The 21,528-nt window shown below is 32.5% G+C and overlaps 1 protein-coding gene across 2 annotated transcripts in view; it reads left to right on the top strand.

Annotated features, from left to right (window-relative positions):
* LOC114331443 (transcriptional regulator Myc) overlaps positions 1-21,528 on the top strand; it is a 217,133-nt gene that overhangs the window by 9,043 nt on the left and 186,562 nt on the right. Inside the window, exon 2 of one of the 2 annotated variants that reach the window (XM_028281025.2) lies at positions 16,139-17,005. In XM_028281025.2, the coding sequence (XP_028136826.1) occupies positions 16,240-17,005 (766 nt within the window). In that variant the 5' untranslated portion in view covers positions 16,139-16,239. The remainder of the gene's footprint in view (positions 1-16,138; positions 17,006-21,528) is intronic. The other variant, XM_028281024.2, reaches the window with a different exon arrangement.

Raw genomic sequence — 21,528 nt, 5'->3', positions numbered from 1 at the left:
TATCGAATGAGTCTGATATTACGAGAAGAGCGAGCGAGGCGAGTAACAGACGAGTTCGATAAGGAGTCTTTACTGACGTGGTGCATACAAAATTTTATCGTCAACATATTTTTTTTTTAATTTAATGTCGTCCTAACCACTGGGGTTATAAACGACAACAATGGAAAATACATAGGTATTAAAAATAAAAAGAGATTATAATATTAAGTAAATACATAATGTACTAACAAAAAGTATACCTGAAAAATTTGTGATACAATTAAATTTATTTTATTCCTATTTCCGTTAAAAACTGTAGTATGATATTGTCGATATTTGTATTGTGTCTACAGGACTTGTGCGTAGTCGGTTCAGTTCGGCTATTCCTATTCCGTTCCGTGGAACCTTAAGTTCGTTTTGCGGCTCCTGCTAGCGTCAATTTCCAGCCCGTGGAGCCGTAGCCTAAGAAGCTCATATATGTCCCTGGGAAGGTTGAGTTTACTTCTCGTTTGCTGCTTACACTTACTTGCAATTTACAATTTAAGAACTTCTCAAATTTTAGACGTCATATTAAAACACTTACTTGCAATTTACAATTTAAGAACTTTTCAAATTTTAGACGTCATAATAAATAATTTCATGACAGTGATGACAGATAACTTGCAAGATGGCCGCTTTCGATTTTTAATCGATAGTTATCAATATTGAATAATTACTAAATCGGTAAAGTTTTAATTTATTTTATATGAATATAATTGCAAAATACTACAGAATTTCACTTTTTGACATAAATTTAATTGATAATATAGCAAATTGCGTACAATATTTTTAATAATTAAAGTAAATAAATTTTAAGTCCACTCAAATAATCGCCATTCGATTACTGCCATCGACCACTTACATTCAATCTCGGTTAATTTGATTAATCGCGGCAGGTAAAGTAAAATTCTTCTTTCAGTACAATAAAGTGCTACTTTACTGCCGCAAATGAGGGCAAATGAGTACAATAATAAATGACTTTAGTGACGGTTGGCGATAAACAAATGACGATTAGGTTCTATTTGGGTCCTTATTTACTATTCTGCATTACGTCTTTATCGTGTTACCAATGTACTCAATATATTTTTTATGCCATCTTTTTATTTTATTAGTTCTATTATTGGGTATTAAACATAATTTAAACACGAAATTCTTCTTCTTCCTTCTTTTTATAAATAGGCTCGGTGCCTGTTTTACTTAGGTTTTTAGCCTCAATCGACGTCTGACCATCTTTTACTCGGTTGTCCCAACGATCTTCTTCCATTTTTGGCGATTTGTCTCTTGCTATTCGTACTATTCTATTTTATGTCATTCTTTCTATGTGTTGATTCCATTCTATTTTTCTTCTTTTGGTCCACATGTTTATTTCTTCTATACACATCTCACTCATATTTCCTCACTTCTTACTCTGCCTTTTTATGGTTTGTTATTTTTCATAAGACTTCATTTCTGCTGTTTCCAGCAGTCTTTGTGTTTTCGGCCGTTATGGCGTCATGGGCGTAACATCTTTATTTCCTTTTCTCCCATTCTATATCCTCTTCTTTTTTAACTTTCTTTATGATTTCATCCATTATCAGATTAAATAATATTAATGGGCTCGGCGAATCTCCTTGTCCAATGCTAGTTTCATACTTGATAGGGTGCGATCGTTTTCCTTTACATCTTACCATCACTATGTTGTCTTTATATATACATATTCTCAATGGTTTTTACTAAATCCAATGTTCCCTTTTCGTATAATAAATGTATCGCGTCCCGAAATCTCACTGTCAAAGGCTTTCTTCAAATCTATCAGGCCAGGCACATATAATATGCTTGTTTGTTGTATTCCAGCGACTTTTGCAATTAACTTCGTAAGTCCTAGGTTCTCACTCAACGTGACTAGAAGTTGATATTTGAACTCTTTAGAACTCTAGATGAAACACTGGCGAAGCGTCCATGTAACCACTGTTACCATTGGTAACAGTTAAAAATCTTGCTAATAAATATTTTATGACTACTGTGAAATAATTGCTTTCTATTTTTTTTCAACAGAAATATGAGTGTTAATAGTAATTCACTAAAAAGCCAACTAGACGCAGGAAAATATTGGCGAATTTATGCTACTCGGTTGCAGGTTAATGTTACCACTTTTAAATGTGGATACAAATGAAGGTTCATCGGCTATCGGCCGGACGGTCGAAGACGGCTCGTGTCTGAAAATTTTGAAAGGCGAATGCGTAAGCGCTCTGTATTTAGTATTCTTGTTACCACTTTTTGGAATGTTTACAATGGTTACTTACCTATTACAGTGTGCGTGCAATTAAACATGGATGAGTGTCGTTGACGACTTTTTTTTGAAATTTTTGACACTATGATTATCCAACTTAAAAATAGGTTTTCTAATTTAAAGCAAAAAATTTTCAGATAGGGCCTTTCATCAATTTGTACAGCTATATGGACAACAATTTGACACAGTAAAGTTAAAAAACAGAATTGACAGTTCTTTATAATGATCCAGATTATATTAAAAAAAATGTACAAGAATTGTATCAATATTTAACGTTTTCAGAACTTGATAATGGGTCTATTGAATAAAAAGAAGTATTTGCTTTTACACAAGTATTTACTTAATTGTAATTGAATAAAGTCATTTATTTAATGCTTTATTTAAATACTATTAAGTAAATACTTAAATACGAGGAAGTAAAAGCAAATACTTCTTTTTATTCAATAGACCCAATGCATTTCAGGAACCCTTTAAATTGACAAACCTATTTTTAATAATTCCGGCTACAAGTGCATCCGTTGAAAGAAGTTTTCAGCAATGAAACGGATTAGAACATGCCAAAGAAATACCCAATTGCAAGATCAAAGGTCGTCATTTTCTGTAATTTTCATTGAGTAACGCTTTTTAAATGGATTAATGACAGAACCGTCTTTCTATGATTATGTTATTAACATTTTTCCAGATAAAATAAACAAAAACTTATATTTGCGAGGTTCTTTTAAACAAGATTTTTACATCTGGGTTTGATAACGCTTTAGAAAAAGTCACGCGTCGCCACTGAGATGAAATATCATCTTTATTATAATACCATCTTTGCGGTATTAGCTTTCATTCGATACCTCATTTGTCATTCTATATGTCCTAATAACGAAGGAGTTGAGATCACAGACAGTCAGACGGAGTGACAGACAGACATGAAACCGGAAGTAGGTATATATTTGTTCTCGTCTTTCTAAAGCGCGTCGAATAATATATCGTTTGTACTATTTCGGCGACTTTAAAACAATACTTCCGGTTGCAGCTCTGAAACCGGAAGTCCTAGATCAAATTTCTCACCTTTAATACCACCTTTGAGTTAAAAACTTTCATTCGGCATCTAATTTGTCATTCTATCTGTTCTAATAACGGAGAAGTTGTAGTTATGGACGGACAGACGGAGCGACATACGGGCATGAAACCAGAAGTGTATATTTGTTCTCGTCTTTCTAAGGCGCGTCGAATAATATATGGCTTGTACTATTTCGGCGAATTTAAAACAGTTCTGTTGCAACTTACCGGAAGTCTGAGCTCAAATTTCCTACTTTTAATACCATTTTTAGGTTGTAAGCTTTCATTTAACACCTCATTTGTCATTGTATTTGTCCTGATGACGAAGGAGTTGTGTTTGCAGACGGTCAGACAAACATGCATAATTCAAGGTTTTCATATCTTAATGGTGAAAACTGCAAAAAAACAACACCAAGCTGTTATGTCCTTTTTTATGTATTCATGTCTATTTATTATATTATGTCTAATTTGATTTTATCCATCTACATTCCAATCTAGTACTGTTCTGAAACTCTACGTTAATATTCGTTTTGTCGACTTCAAATGATTATCAGCAGTAATTACACGAGAGCTCCAAAATTATCGATTTGTATCCCGAGTGACACTTTGATAGTTTTAATTTCACGACCCGAAGGGGAGTGAAATTATGTCAAAGTGTCACGAGGGCAAACAAACTCGAGAGTAATTCGGTAAGATTATTTCATTAATAAAACTGTCTTTTTAAATCATTTTAACTAATATTTTATTGAAATCTTCACCTGAATATTTGCTAAACCTGTTTGTTTCTTGGTGTTCTGTGACAAGTTGTAAAACATTAACTGTCATTGTCATTAATGTCACTGAATGTATTTTTGCGTAGCAACGAAGGTCATCTGACGTAATACTTGACGACGGGAAATTATCAAAAATTATCGGGTATAATATCACAAGAGAGTGAGAATAAATTGAAAATAATGCGACAGTTTTTCGAAAATTTGTTGTCTGGCAATAGACACGAGAGCCCGCAGGGCTCGAGTGGCTATTGCCCAATGACAACAAATTTGAGTAAAAATGAAGCATTATTTTCTTATTTATTCTTACTGCCGTGTGATATTCGTAAGATTATTTTTTAATACGTATATTATGGATATTTTCTTAAATGTGACAGTTGTCAAAACTAGGAACTGGTTGCCATTAAACAGAAACAATCTACCTAAAAAAATTCTATCGGTAATTTTCTACAGTAGATAATTCTCAGTATAATTTTAATCTGATTGGACAGAATTAAACACGTGATCAAATATCTTACTATACGATTGGAAGTTAAAGTCATTAAAAAATAATCGCTAGAATTTTTATTTATGTAGCTTTCTGTTGGTCAGAATCTCTATGAATGAAATAATCATAAAGAAAGATACACCTTCCATAAGCATTTCTAATTACGCTCGCAAAATTCCGAAAGATTTCATAACAAAAAAATTCATAACAAAACAAAAATATGTGGGCTCACCAATAAGCTGTCAAAAATTGAGTACCCGCACTAACTGTTTTGTTTTCTACGCTAAACTGTTTTTGTTGGTAATTAGTCGTGTTTCTGTTACTTCTTTCAACCCTTTTAACTCTTTTAAACGGTACAATTGTTGCTTATTATCTTTCGCTTAATCATTTGTATGACTTTCTTTTGTAATGTAAGCTAATTATACAGCTATCATAAGATCTCACCGCTTTCTCTCAAATATCAATCAAAATGCTTCAATTGAAAAAAAAAAGTACGTAGGTACCAATCGGGTACGGCCCAAGCATTCAGTCCACCTACAAAATGTCGTTTTAAAACGTTCTCCGCATACCAATAGTACCGATTATTCCCAGTATTACAATAACAGTACCGTTCGAGTAGTGTAAATTACGCCATTGGTGGTACCGAGAAACAGAGAAAATTGGTATTTCCTTAACTGGTTTGCTCAAATCCTATTTACATATTTATTTAAATCGTTTATTAGAACGTTTAATTGTTTAATGACGCTGCTACACGCGAACAAATTGGTGCATACATAATAATATAATACCGGCGCCATGAGAAATATTCTTTCTCCCTCCCATATCGCCCGATTTAAACCCTATGGATTTTTATTGGAATCGTTTATTAGAATGTTTAATTGTTTAATGACTGTTACACGCGAATAAATAGGTGAATATAACGAACGGCGCCATGGGAAACATTCGTTCTCCCTCCCATATCGCCCGATTTAAACCATATGGATTTTTATTGAAATCGTTTATTAGAATGTTTAATTGTTTAATGACTCTGTTACACGCGAATAAATAGGTGAATACATAATAATAATAACGAACGGCGTCATGGGAAACATTCTTTCTCCCTCCCATTTCGCCCGATTGAACCTTTAACTACCCGTGCATCAAGTTATAACATAACTACACGCGTGGCGTACTTTATACGCCACAAGAAAATATACTTAAAAACAGCGGATTTATTTTTTTTTTTTGAAAAAATACACTTAGTTGTTTGTTATAAACCTTATTCGGCATCAGTGAATACTTGAGTTCCTTCTCAGTAAGCCAATTGGGATTTATAACTGGAATCATGGAATAACCGCAATCCATGATAAATAAAATTACTAATAAATTTTTTTTAAATGTGATTTTTTACAGGAGAAAAAGTACTGTTTATAAAGAAAAATATATTTTGTGCCATAATGACTAAAAAACAGTTGAAATATATACTTTTATATTACGACTTATATTAATATAATCGTGACTTATATTGTCCACCACCGGAAACAACAAATAATAAACTGTAAATTTCGATCTTCCCAGAACGCTGGTTATAACGAAACCACAGTATATAGAGGTTCCACAGTAAAATCACTCTTCTGTCGGCGCTTTGATCTCAGGAAGTAATACCGGCAATACGCAATTGGTAATTCACCAGTGGTGGATGCGGGTTTTCCCTGTTAAAGGCCGTACGTTTCTATGCGAATAGCAATGCGAGAGTGGGGCAAAAGCGACTGCCAACATTGCGCGGTCGCCATGCGCGATTACACATTTTACTTCCAATTTTTCGGAGAGTGGTTCTACTGTCCCTCTTTATACTGTGACGAAACTAAAACCAAATTGTAAAGCACATTCCAGTGACAGGTTAGAGAGATAAACAAGATCAAAAACTAAATTTTTAAATATATTTGCAGTAGAATTCTTATATCTGGCGTACAAAATACGCCAGCGCGTGTAGTTAACCTTTAACGCGTGTAGTTAACCTTTAACTACACGCGCTGGCGTATTTAGTACGCCAGATATAAGAATTCTACTGCAAATATATTTAAAAATTAAGTTTTTGACCTTGTTTATTTCTCTAACCTGTCACTGGAATGTGCTTTACAATTTGGTTTTAGTTTCGTTATAATCGGCGTTCTGGGAAGATCGTAGTTTACAGTTTATTATTGTTGGTTCGGGTGGTGGACAATATACGCCACGATTATATTAATATAAGTAGTAATATAAGTGCATATTTCAATTGTTTTTTAGTCACTATGGCACAAAATATATTTTTCTTTATAAACAATACTTTTTCTCCTGTAAAAAATCACATTTCCAAAAAATTTTTATTATTAATTATCATGGACTCCAGTCATTCCATGATTACAGTTATAAATCCCAATTGGCTTACTGAGAAGGAACTCCAAGTATTCACTGATGCCGAATAAGGTTTATAACAAACAACTAAGTGACTTTTTTCAAAAAAAAAATAAATAAATCCGTTGTTTTTAAGGTTATTTTCTTGTGGCGTATAAAGTACGCCACGCGTGTAGTTATGTTCTAACTTGATGCGCGGGTAGTTAAAGGTTAAATCCTATGAATTTTTATTTAAATCCGCAATTAACGGCTTAATTTAATTTATACACCCTATATACTAATTAATCTAAGTTATCAAGTAGGTCAAAAACGATTATAAAAATCGGCTCCATGTTTTATCTCGATATTCAAATGTTTCCTCGACTGGCGCCGGAATGCAAAATCTGACTGTTTTATGTAATCCACTGTTATCGTTTTTATCAGTACAAAGTTGCTTTCGATTATTTTTACGCCAAATATCGCTCAATTTTATATGCGCACGACGGAGTTTTCGGTCACCTTGTCGTTTATAAACAATGAATTGATTTGCCATTGATAATTTTGCGACATTGTAAGTTTTTTGTTTGTATAAATATTGTCATTTTGCGCATTCATGATAATAAACATTAACAATTTACAAATCCACAAGAAAAAAGGTTTTCCTGTAGCTGGCTGTATACCATAGGTATACATATCACAAAAAATTTAATAGTTCAGAGAAATAAGGAAAAAAAATATCGTGTTGGTGACACATCCCCCTCCAGGCTGAAACCAAATTTTTCGAGTAATATGGTCATCTATAATAATAACCTATATGTTTCCTGCAGCCGATTTTGATGATATACATAGTTATAAACAAATGAAGATCAAAAAACGGTAAATTTTCGCTTTTTTCGTCTCTTACTAAAAATTGGGCATTTTAAACAAATTTGAGAGTAATAAACTCATAAACCGTATAAAAAACTTCAATATGGCGTTCGCTGAATATGTCTATCCTTATTGGTTACTTAGAAAATTGCCAAATAAATCATAAATTTTGAGTTTTTATAAATATTCATCTTATGTAAAAATTAACTTAGAACCTTCTTATTACATGGAATGCTGAGACTTATGGTGCTTAAATTACACCCTAAATTCCAAAGCAATTGGTCAAATAGTTTAAAAGTTATTTAATTTGTTTATCCAAAATTATTTTTTTTTGCAACACTGTAAGTCAGAAAATGATGAAGTTACAGTAATATTTTGGATAGTTTATGAAAGAAGAAAATTTACAGTATTAATTTAATTTAAAAAAAAATGGCAAAAAATAATTATAGATATTGCAAAATAATTTTGCAAAAACATGTGAATTAAAAAAATGGGGGGGCTAACTTTGTCCCTAAATGTCCTAGAACAGTTGTTTTTCTTTCTAAATGTGTATAAAAATTCAGGCTTTCTAAATATGAAAAAATAAATTTTCTACGGGTAACGGTTAAAAAGTTATTCTAATTGTTTATAAGTAAGCAAAAAATGGACATGTTTTTGCAAAATAATTTTACACTGTTTAAAATTATTTTTTGTCATTTATTTTTAATTAAGGTAATAGTATAAATGTTTTTCTTTCATAAACTGTCCGAAGTATTATTGTAACCTCATAATTTTCTGACTTATAGTGTTGCAAAAAAATGAATTTGGGAAAAATAAATTAAATAACTTTAAAACTATTTGACCAATTGCTTTGAAATTTAAAATATAATTTAAGTACAAGAAGTCTCGGCATTCCGCGTAATAAGAAGATTCTAAGTTAATTTTTACCTAAGTTACGAATATTTATAAAAACTCAATATTTATGATTTATTTTGCAATTTCCTAAGCAACCAATAAGGTTGGACATATTCAGCGAATGCCATATTGAAGTTTTTTATACGATTTATGAGTTTCTTACTCTCAAATTTGTTTAAAGTTCTTAACTTTTTGGTAATAGACGAAAAAAGCGATAATTTACCGTTTTTCGATCTTCATTTGTTTGTAACTATGTATATCATCAAAATCGGCTGCAGGAAACATATAGGTTAATAATATAGATGTCCATACTACTCAAAAAATTTGGTTTCGGCCTGGAGGGGGATGTGTCACGAGAAAAACCTTATTTCTCTGGACTATAAGTAAAATCCTGTATACAAGGTATATAATTTATTAAAATTCCCTAAAAAGGGCTACATCACATATACATAACGTTTTCGATCTGATCTTCATCAGTGCTAAAGGGTTTTTACCCAAATATTTTTTATTTTGTACAACTACAATTTGCTGTTTTTTTTTTTGATAAAACATATCCTCATCAAAACCTTGGCGGTTATTACTAGTCTAGGCGCCAAATAGAGGTCACCGTGTCCTTTTCAATTCTGATGGACAAACTAAACGGTTTCTTATGGATTTTTGGCTGCTGATTACGAATTTCGAGGGTGGATTTTGATCCGAGTGGTCAAAAAATTGTTATAAACAATTTAATTGTTTATAAATTGTTTATAAGGCTCTGGCTCATAAACTAAAAGAGATAAAAAAGAATGTTTCAAATAAAATTTGTTCATTAATAAAAAACGAAGAAAAAAGCGTTTAATCCAACAATTAGAACTCAAGATATTGTAAAATTAGTACACAATGCAAATTGCAAAATAATTATTTTTCGAAGATTTATAGATCGTAACTCGGCTTCTAGGCATGCAAATGAGCCTTAAAAGGTCTCTTTTTAAAGCTTCATTATTAGGCTTCCAAACATAGTTTGTTAAATTACTTGACCTTCATTTGTTTTAAAGTTATACCCATTTGAAGTTATAATTTTCTTAAACAAATTGTATATTAATTTGTTTATAAGGGTTTCAAGCAAATTCAAGCTATAAACATTTATACTTTAATTAACAATAATGATAGAATAACTCAAAAGGAACATTTTGAGCTTACGAAAATGTTTGTAAGTTTATTTTTGGCCAAGATATCGATATTTTAATAGTGCGCTCTGAGGCGCAAGATCGGCTCACCGCGTAAAGGTTCACTTGCTAACTTCTCGATGCAAATTATAATGTCTATGTATATATACGTTATCTTCATTTTCCATTTTTGAAGATCCTAATAAAATTCTATTATATAATTCTTATAATTAAATCATCATACTGTACAGGGGCCCTGAAAATGACTGAAATTTACAGAAAATACACCAATATTCATCATAACATCATATGTAATGTATTGTATATATAGTGCTTGCCCCCCCCCCCAAACAAAATTTCAAATGACGCTCCTGATACTGTACCTCGTATCACCTTTCATTCTATTTACTTTGTCTTCTATTTTTTGTACTAAATCGAAAAAAAAACATTAAAAAGTAATATTTCAGAAATAGAACTAAAAAGTACGTTGATATTATTTATTAATACTATTTTTACAAACTTTTGGTTCCATGCATCTGAATCGAGATATACAGGGAATCTCAGCTTTTTTACATCTGCATAAGTTCTTAGAGCAATTTTTACAGTTACATGGTGGTACTAAATCTGTTCTTGTAGGCAGTAAAACTAAAACTTTCTGGGGATTCAGAGTCTAATTATCTATATAGATATAATCTATATGATATAGATATAATCTATATCATATAGATATCCAGTGGATAGTATCCATATAAAGTGGATCTAGTTCTTTTGTAGCATCATCAAGGCACGTCAATATGCTCGTTTTATATGCAATGATGATGCTGCAAAATATCTCGATCCATTTTTATATGGATATCACATATTGGCTCATTTGCATGTGTAGAAGCCGAGCTACGATCGATAAAGCGTCGAAAAATACTTGACTGAAACGATGTTGCGCCTCATAGCGCGCCATTAAAATATCGATATCTTGACCAAAAATAAACTTACGAACATTTTCTTCAGCTCAAATTATTCTTTTTGAGTTGTTCTATCATTATTGTTAATTAAAGTATAAATGTTTATAGCTCAAATTTACTTGAAACCCTTATAAACAAATTAATGTATAATTTTTTAAGAAAATGATTACTTCAAATGGATATAACTTTAGAACAAATGAAGATCTAGTAATATAACAAACTCTGTTTGGAAGCCTATCAATGAGGCTTTAAAATGAGACCTTCTAAGGCTCATTTTCATGCGTAGAAGCCGAGTTACGATCGATAAAGCTTCGAAAAATACTTATTTTGCAATTTTCAATTTGCATTGTGCACTAATTTTACAATATCTTGAGTTATAATTGTTGGATTTAAGTTTGGTAAACGCTTTTTTCTTCGTTTTTTATTAACGAAAAAATTTTATTTGAAACATTCTTTTGATCTCTTTTAGTTTATGAGCCAGAGCCTTATAAACAATTTATAAACAATTAAATTGTTTATAACAATTTTTTTTACCACTCGGATCGAAATCCACCCTCGAAATTCGTAATCAGGAGCCAAAAATTCATAAGTAACCGTTGAGTTTGTCCATCAGAATTGAAAAGGACACGGTGACCCCTCTGGCGCCTAGACTATACACTCTTTCAACACAATTTCGTTTCTTTGATAATCTTTTTTGAAAACAATTTCCGGAGTGGAGCTCATAATGTCAAGTTTTTTAGGTAAAATAGTTGTCATTAGAATCAACTGTGGTTAATTTCATATAAACATGATATTTAACTAGAAGAGTTTCAGAACCTTACATACCTTTTTTCATTGTTTATTACAGTATTCTTGTTTTATTTCCTTCGCCAATTTTTTGCGTGTTTTAAATCTGTTTTAAATTTTTTTGTAAATATCCAAACCGAGTATAGTTGAAATATACGACTTCGATATTATCCAAATGTTTTCTACTTCCGTCATTTATAAAAATGACACTTCCCCTACCGAGTCGCTTAAAATTCCGATGATATAATAGTTCGAAAAGCCTTTTTTCGCAATATAGTCATTAGCACCAAAAAATAGCTCGCGTTCCAGAAATATACACATACATCCGTCACACTAATTACAGCAACCACACCAGTCACTTTACTTCACCATACAGAAAACCTGGTTCAACGACCAACGCGCGTTGACCTATTCTAAAACAGAAAAAGATGATTTTTTCATTCGGTTCCATTACACACATGTACCCGCATATGGGGTATATTAAAAATAGAGGAGTGAGATTTTTCCGGGGGTAATAAGTCCATGGGCGGTCATGTAATTCTTGGAAAGAAGGATTAAATGTTAAAGTGCAGCAAAACATTTTTTATTGTCATACAGTAATGTGTAAAATTTGACAAATATCCAAACTGATTTCCTTATTCCTTTCATGACAAAAATATTGCAAAAAACATATTTTGTATTAAATATGGTATTTACCTAGCAGAAGTTCTTAGAAGTGAATTTGATTTAGTCAATAAATTAATTTCAAACGTTAAAAAAGTGTTTTTGAAAGCACCTTTACATGTGCAAATCTATAAAAGACAAATTACTATGTGTAAGCTTGACTCCAGAGGCCGGACTTATAAGATGGAAAACATGGATTAAAGCAGCAATCTTCTATGCAAATCATTCTGATGTCATAAAAGATATGTTAAGATATTCAAAATGACTCATAGTGTGTAGCTGAAAGTAAAGAACTTTTAAGTAACGTACAAATGACTAAAGAACTTATGTTCATAAAAGATAATTTTAGTTTTTTACCAGATCTAATACAGTAATTAGAACAAAGGAATGCACAATAATTAAGGGATTCGGTTAATCTTGTTAATACTTTTTCTGCTCATTGTCAAAAAATTCCCGGAAATACAGGGATTAAAACTAGAAAAAACTGAGACAGACTGATTGTTTGAGGAAAGTGGGTGGTGAATCGTAAAACGGGCCGTGGGAAACTCAATGTAAAATTCTAAACTGTTGAATTCCTGCTTCCCTAATTATTTTACGTCAAAAGTCATGAGAGAATATTTGTAGAGAATTGAAATCTGTATTAAAATCAAAAGTTAAAATTGTTCTACGATTTTAACGCATTCCAAAATTTGAAAAATATAATACATTTGCCACAGTAGGTATGTGTGTAAAAGTTAGGCCACACGTTACTATTTAACTGACAGTGCTCACACCATTGACTGAATAAAAAATCTTTATTATTAATACTTTCTCCGCAACGGAGGGTATCTTATCAACTGTATTGTTTTTAAACAATAAATGATAAAATAAAATATTGACAGTTCAAAAATGTGAAAATAATAACTTCATTGTGACACCCTGCACTGTGTGTGGCCTAATTTTGGGCTGAAAAACTGAAACATGTATTATAACATTTTTACAAAATTTTGGAATATGTATGTTTAATTCGTAGAACAATTTTAACAGTTGTTTTCAATACAGATTTCAATCCTCTACAAATAGTTTCTAATGTCTTTTGATGTAAAATAATTAGGGAAGCAGGAATTCAACATTTTAGAATTTGACATTGAGTTTCCTATGGCCCGTTTTCCAATTCACCACCCGGTATGTATTTTTGAAGGCAGCTTTTCTGAATATCTTATGACTTGGCGAATTAGTTTACTGCCTTATTTAAAATATTGCCCCATCATATAACGTCAGTATATGTAGAACGAACTTTTTCTGTGACGAAATACATTTTTAATAATAGAAGTTTTTAGTTAAATTTAAAAAAAAAAAAATTTAAATTTTTTAAGTTATATTCATATACATATTACATATGTATGTTAATGAAGTAGATTCTTATTTATAATATCAGTTTTTCTGTCATTTAATTTTTTTTATGTGAAAAATAAATAAATATGTATTAAACATAAATTTTGATATTTATTTTGTATTTTAAACAAAATTTGAGTATTTTTAAATTTGCATATTTAGGCAAATTTAGGAAAAATAGCTGCACATTTTTAATTAAGGTAATGCATATATGCGCATATTTTGGTAATGTTGTGTTGCATATATTATTCCGCTCTTTAGTAATGAGGTTGAGGTAGTAATGTTAGAGACACATTTTCTATTTGAATTTTTTTTTGTACTACGCACATATTTATGGTTTTCACTGAAGGGTAGATACATACGTACCTTTATTTTTTGACACAAATTAAAATCTTCCAGTGCAAATTTATAAACGCAGTACATATTTGGAAAACTATTTATAGACGGGCGCAATGAAATTGGTCCGGCTTGCAATGAAATTCGTCCAGTTGAGTTAAACCTTCGAATCAGGTAAATAATTCTTCATTTTATGACCATGAAATTCGTCCCTTAATAATATAAAATAGTATAAATTAGGACAAAATTCGTGAAATAACTAGTACACACATTATAAAAAATAATATGAACATTTTACTGTGTACACATAAATAGGTTATAAACATAGAAATACATAAATTATATACATATTCTGCACTTTATATCTATATGCTAATATTCTAACAAATTATTTTCTGGTAGTTCTATTGGCATTATATAAATCTATTTTTTTCTGTATATAATTATAAATTTTAAGAATATCTGCTCTAATTGTAATAGAAGTTCTAACACTTTGAATTATTTTGATATAAGTTTCTACCTGAACTTTTTTTAGCGCGTCAACAAAATTAAAACTGAGGGATGAGCCCGATAAAAATAATTATTTGTAAAATGTGAATGGAAAGACTCACAATTATTTATTGTATTTTGAAGCGACGAACATTTTTCTGTCCGAATTGAAGGAGGAAATGAAGCATGTATACCAATATACAGAGAGGTCCTAAATTATGGAATAAATTCATTTTCTCTAAAATGGACGACTATAGAGAAAAATCCGGAAACAGGTCGATTTTTGTTTTTAAATTATAACTTTTTGACATATATTTCATACTAGTGATGTCATCCATCTGACGTAATCGATGATTTTTTTAAATGAGAATAGGGGTTGTGTGGCACCTCATTTGAAAGGGTTTTCAATTCTCTATTCAGTAATATAAACAATAATATTATTTATACAGGGTGACCAAAAATATTTTTTGAATTTAATTAATTGACGCAAAAAGAAGAATGTGCAATTTATTTAACTCAAAATACATTATAGTGCTGTCAGCAAATACAAAAAAAATGTTTATTTGACAAACATTTCTTTTCGCTTAAATTAAATCACAAACAGCCTCCCACCTACCACTTGGCAGTTTGAACATTTAATTTAAGCGAACAGCAAGGTTTATTTGCCAAATAAACATTTTTTTCTATTTTGTGACAGCGATAGAATGTATTTTGAGTTAAATAAATTGCATACATTCTTCTTTTTTCGTCAATTAATTTATTTCAAATATTATTTTTTTGGTCACCCTGTATAAATAATGATATTAATGTTTGTATTACTGAATAGAGAGTTGAACGCCCTTTCAAATGAGGTGCCCCACGACCCCTATTCCCATTTAAAAAATCATCGATTACGTCATCACGCTCAGATGGATGACGTCACTAGTATGAAATATATGCCAAAAAGTTGTAATTTAAAAACAAAAAATCGACCTGTTTCAGGATTTTTCTCTATAGTCGTCCATTTTAGAGAAAATGAATTTATTCCATAATTTAGGACCTCTTTGTATGTATCTACTAACGTTCTCTTAGAGAAATTCGGCACTTTATTCACTTCAATTTACCTCTATACTACTCCCATCAAAACAAGAATAGTTCAAAACAACAAATTAATACTAAGTAATTTGCAACTATGTATATAGCGCCATGAATGATGACAATGAAGATTACAGACAAAAAACAATGAAAATTAATTTTACCTGGCCAAAGTAAACAGTCAAATTTTAAAACCTTGGTTTTTCTAATGACTTTTTAATGCATTCATCTCTATTACATGATATATTATATTACAAATTCCGATAATACATATTTGGTTAAAATGAACAAAATTAAAATCGGACGAATTTCATGGTAGCATCGGAAGAATTTCATGGTTACTTTTGAGAGCTAAAATAAATTCAGACCAATTTCATGGTGTCATAAAATGAACCGGATGAATTTCATTTCGCCGGTATAGGCTTTCTGTCTTTGAAAAAGTGTTGGACCAAAAGTAGCATCCTGCTTTTCAATTGTTATTACAACACTCTTCATAAATCTTAAGTTGAGAAATGATTTCTAAAAGATTTGTCATATCATATTATATTATATATGTATCCTCTGGCTAGTAAACGGTGGATATTGATTAGTTTTTTGTTTTGTTTCAGCAGCTGCCTATCAAGAAGCTGCCTTTATTCAGGGCCATTTGTGATACTAGATTATAAGTGATAAAAGTAGTAGAGACGTTAGATAAAAATATAATATAGAAATGCCTGTTAAATTCGAAGACGTTTTTGACTTCGGTCCCAAGATGAATCTGATCGATTACTTAACCGACGACACCTCGAACCCCATTTCAGATTTCCTTCTCCCCGACGATATATGGAATAAATTCGAAATAGATCTATCCGATTGGACTGCTCTAGACAGCATTCTCGCAGACGCGTCGAAGATCACAGACGATCTGCTATGTCCTCTCGGCGGACACCCAGAGATCAGAAACCACGATTGTATGTGGGCCGGGCACTGCGCCAGCAAAGAGCATCCCGCAGACGAACCACGAATGTCAACCGGATGCATCATCCCGGTGCCGCCGCCTATCATGAAGCCACCGGTGATGGAAATCAAACAGGAGAATCCCAAACCCTCGGGCCAACAGAGCTTGCTCAAATCACACGTCAGAGCTGCGGCTCCAGCTATTCTTCAGACTCCCCCCATGTCCGACGATGAAGAAGCGAAAGCAAAATCTTCTAACATATTAAAATTGCTGCATGACGCTATAGATGAATATGATATAGAAGCGGACAGCGATTTGTCGGACTATTTCAAAGATAAAGATTTGAAAGACGAAGAGGAGGAGGAGGAGGAAGAAGAAGAAGAGGAGGAAGAAGTTGAAATTAAGATTGAAGAACATGATGTGAAACCTAGCGTCAGCAGACTTTACCATGCTGCCGAGAGCGATCATAGCTACCACAAGGGCAAGCAGAGTGCCATGCAGATGGCTACCTTTGGAATCGAGACTCCTTCTGATTCAGGTGAGTGATTTTCAATATCAAATGTGATTATACTGTTTGAACATTATTGATTTTTTAACTTTTCTTCTTTGAATAGACCTGTATAAAGAGCGTTGTAATTTTTTTTTCCAAATTATATGCCCACATATTACGCATATCATCAACAAGTTGAATCTTTTTCCAAAACCACAAACTCAGAATCCTTTTCTGTCAAATATCAATGCCTCACTTCTATGTGGCTTTTCTTGTCTTTGCTAACTAATTTCTGGTAATTCTATCATGAAGATTGAATCTTCCTAAATATTCAGGAAATTGCTTCTACATAGGATAAAATAAAACATGCTTGACCGAGATGGATGCAAAGAGGAGACCTATGTCAAAAGGTGAATGTTCAAGATTTATTAGATTGACCCTTATCATTGCTACTGTTTTCAACATCTGGATTATATTTATTTCTAATTCTAACATCCTTTTAGTCTAGTCGCAACATAGGGGGTCCCGTGGACACTTTTAGTTCGCCGCCATTTGATGGTGGTATTATAGGTTTTTTGGGTCGCTGAATCCAATGGAAGTGGCCTGGAAGCCCAAATGTGGTGTGTTTAATTGTTATTAACAAATTATGTTAAAATTAGGTGTTTTTCAGGAATTATTAGAAGCCCTGTGAATAAATCGATAGTGGTAAGGTCTTCTCTGGTGTATTTTTGGTCGCTGAATCGATTGCGACTAGTCGCGATTACTCATAATGTGTTCTTATTTTGTTAATAACAAAATAATTGTTTATTCGCCGAAAAGCTCGAAATGCATTATCTACAGCAATTTTGTAGTCTTTTTCATAGTATTTTTATACGCTAAATCGATTGTCACTACTCGTGATAACTTAAACCACGTTCCGACTTTGTTATTAATAAATTATTGCAAAACTAGCGGTTTGTAGTACGTTTACTCACGGTTTTTGCTCTAAATTTTAAAAAACCACTTATAATGACATTAAATTTGGCATGCACGTAGCTAACATGTCAAACAAAACAAGTGATATTGTGCTGATGTTCTTTTACTCTGGGGGTGAGTTTCATCCCGTTTCGGGGTGAAAGAAGAAACCTTTAAAATAAGTCCGTAATTGGATAAACTGATTAATTCTAAGCAACGTTTGTTCTATACAGCAGTGGCGGCTCGTATAACTTTAGGAAGGTAGTGCCAGAATCCGGGCAGCTGCCTAAATTTTTTGTGGCGGTTTTACGATATGGTCAAAAAGGATATAAAATATAAATAGAGTATCACGATAAGCTGAATTTAATTGGGTTTTTATATTTAACTTACCAAGCATTGAAAAGCTAAAAACGTTATTCATGTGCACTTTAGATTTTTCATGGGATTTCAATTTCTCCCATATATGTACAAGATCATCGGTGCCTTTGTTTGACCAAGTCTCGTCACCTCCAAACAAAACGCATACAAAACAGAAGAGTTTATTAGTTTGTTCGCAACCACACAACCAGCTATTTTTATTATAAATAATTTTATTAAACTTACGACAGCGAAGTTTTTGTCCATTTCCACTTTGTTTTTCAATTTTTAAATCGGGTAAAGGCCGACCGAGTTCTTTAATTTGTAGTTTTTTTTTCTAACGAAAAACCACCAAAAGAGTTTTTTAATATATCTACTAATTTGATTCATTGTCAATAAATAAATTAAACGTAGAAAATAATCAAAATATTATTTTTATACCTACGACACCCACGATCACAACGCACTAACTAATAATTACAAATTAAAAAATATAGTAGAGTATAAACACAAATATACAATACAGTAGTAGACAATAAACACAATAGCGTCAAGCGAACGCGTAAAGAAACTAGAAATATGTAGATCTAAAACATTGTATCTTAAGATCCACTAACTTCCTTTTCGAGATTTCGAGCCTGGCACGGAGACTCCAATTTAAACGTATGTTAAAAGTGCAATACCGCTCTCTCTCTGTCACTTACACAGGATGCTCATACAATCTTTCTCTTTTCTCACGAGCCACTATGCCGTTCGGCACTGGGATTTTTATGATTTTCATCCTTTATCCGGTCAGCTGTGGGTGGCCAGAGTCGGTAGATTTGCATTGCGCTACACAGTTGCCAGATTTGATGTAATTTATAAAAATAAAGAGAAATATTCACAAAAAAAAATAAACAGGCATTAAAATGTTTTTAAGATAAAAAATATGTTTCTGCATAGTTAGCAAAGTAGTGCCATGGCTCTATGGCACTACCTCACGGGCCGCCACTGCTATACAGTTTTTTCACTAAGTCAATACTTTTTGAGTTATTTGCGAGTGAATATGTTCATTTTTCAACAAAAAAACCAAATAACTCGAAAAGTATTGACTTAGTGAAAAAACTGTATAGAACAAAAGTTGCTTAGAATTAATCAGTTTATCCACTTCCGGACTTATTTTAAAGGTTTCTTTTTTCACCCCCGAAAAGGGGTGAAACTCATCCCCAGGGTAAACATCGGCACAATATCACTTGTTTTGTTTGATATGTTAGCTACTTGTATGCCAAATTTCATGTCAATCCAAGTGCTTTTTTAAAATTTAAAAGCAAAAACCGTGAGTAAACGTACTATAAACCGTTATTTTTGCAATAATTTATTAATAACAAAGTCGAAACGTGGTTTAAGCTATCACGACTAGCAGCAGTCGATTTAGCGTATAAAAATACTTTGAAAAAGACTACAACCTCGCTGTAGATAGCGCATTTCGAGCTTTTCGGCGAATAAACTATTATTTTGTTATTAACAAAATAATAACATATTTTGAGTAATCGTGACTAGTCTCATTCGATTCAGCGACCAAACATACACCAGAGAAGACCTTAACACTATCAAATTATTTACAGGGCTTCTAATAATTCCTGAAAAACACCTAATTTTACCATAATTTGTTAATAACAATTAAACGCACCACATTTGGACTTCCAGACCACTTCCATTGGATTCAGCGACCCAAAAAACCTATAATACCACCATCAAATCGCGGCGAACTAAAAGTGTCCACGGAACTCCCTATGTTGCGACTAGACTATTTGTATTTAGACTCTTCTAATGAAGGTTGGATATATCCATTGCAAATTAGTCTCAATCTTCTGCTTTTCTGAAACACGTTTGTGTGTTAAACCCGGTCCAGTCACGAATGTTTTTCAGCCAGGATATTTGTTTTCTACCAAGATCCACTTTTCCTTCGATTTTATCATTTTTAATCAGCTGCAACTACTCGCACTTATCATTAAGGCTACGGCTCCACGGGCTGGAAATTGACGCTAGCAGTAGCCGCAAAACGAACTTAAGGTTCCACGGAACGGAATAGGAATAGCCGAACTGAACCGACTACGCACAAGTCCTGTAGTCGGTACAGTTCGGCTATTCCTATTCCGTTCTTCGGAACCTTAAGTTCGTTTTGCGGCTACTGCTAGCGTCAATTTCCAGCCCGTGGAGCCGTAGCCTAAGTATGTGCCCCAAATATGCTTCTCCTTTTAGTGGTGGTCAAAAGTTCTCTGTCTCTTCCCATTCTGTGCAACACCATTTCCTTCGTAATATGATCGGTCCATGGCATTTTCAAAATTCTCCTAAAAAGCCACATCTCAAAATCTTACAGCTTTCGCATTAAGTCTACACTAACAGTCACAAGCTTCGGCACAATAAAGAAGAATAGAGCGGATATCACATTTTACCATCCAACTTCCGTAATCCAGACTCCTAAGTTTTTCATTTTGTCCACTTCTTCAATATCACCATTTTTTATCTGGATCCTTGTTATTTACATTCAAATTCATGTAGGGGAGCCCAAGCGGGTATTTTTGCAGTTACTCGAGCGCGTCAGATTATCATACGGGGAGTCACCTGGTACCCTGCAGATGTACCTCTACCATATATTGGCTCTTAACACAGGGGGGTTCGTTAAGCGGGGCCCGAAAAAAAAAATCTATCCTTAAAAAAACTCGAAATTGTCAGATTAAGATAAGGTAAGTTAAGTACATGCAAAAGAGTGTATATTTCGAAAATATGACGATTTGGGCCGGGCGTAGGAAATGGGTGAGTCCCAAAGTTTCACAAGAAAAAAGCGAATATTTCGCGAAATAAATGACACATCGAAAAACTAAAAAATTGATTAATATTTTTTAAAAATCTATCGAATAATACCAAACACGATTTCCCACGGAGAGAGGTGGGGGGTAAATTTAATATTTTAAATACGAATCCCACGATATTTCGCGAAATGAACATCAGCTCGAAAAACTGTAAAATAAACTTATTCAATATTTTTGAAAAATCTATCGAATGACACCAAACACGACTCCTTACGGAGGTGGGGTGAGGGGTTACTAAAATCTTAAGAAGCCCCCATTTTTTATTGCAGGTTTGGAATCCTTATGTAAAAATAAGTAACTTTTATTCGAAGCATTTTTTCGAATTATGGATAGGTGGCGTTATAATCGGAAAAAACGATTGTTGGAAATTGAAAATTAAATTAATAAATGGCAAGCGCCCGCTAAAAT

Source organism: Diabrotica virgifera, chromosome 1 (genome assembly GCF_917563875.1).
Source record: "Diabrotica virgifera virgifera chromosome 1, PGI_DIABVI_V3a".
Lineage (NCBI taxonomy): Eukaryota > Metazoa > Arthropoda > Insecta > Coleoptera > Chrysomelidae > Diabrotica > Diabrotica virgifera.
This window is presented reverse-complemented; position numbering and strand designations above follow the sequence as displayed.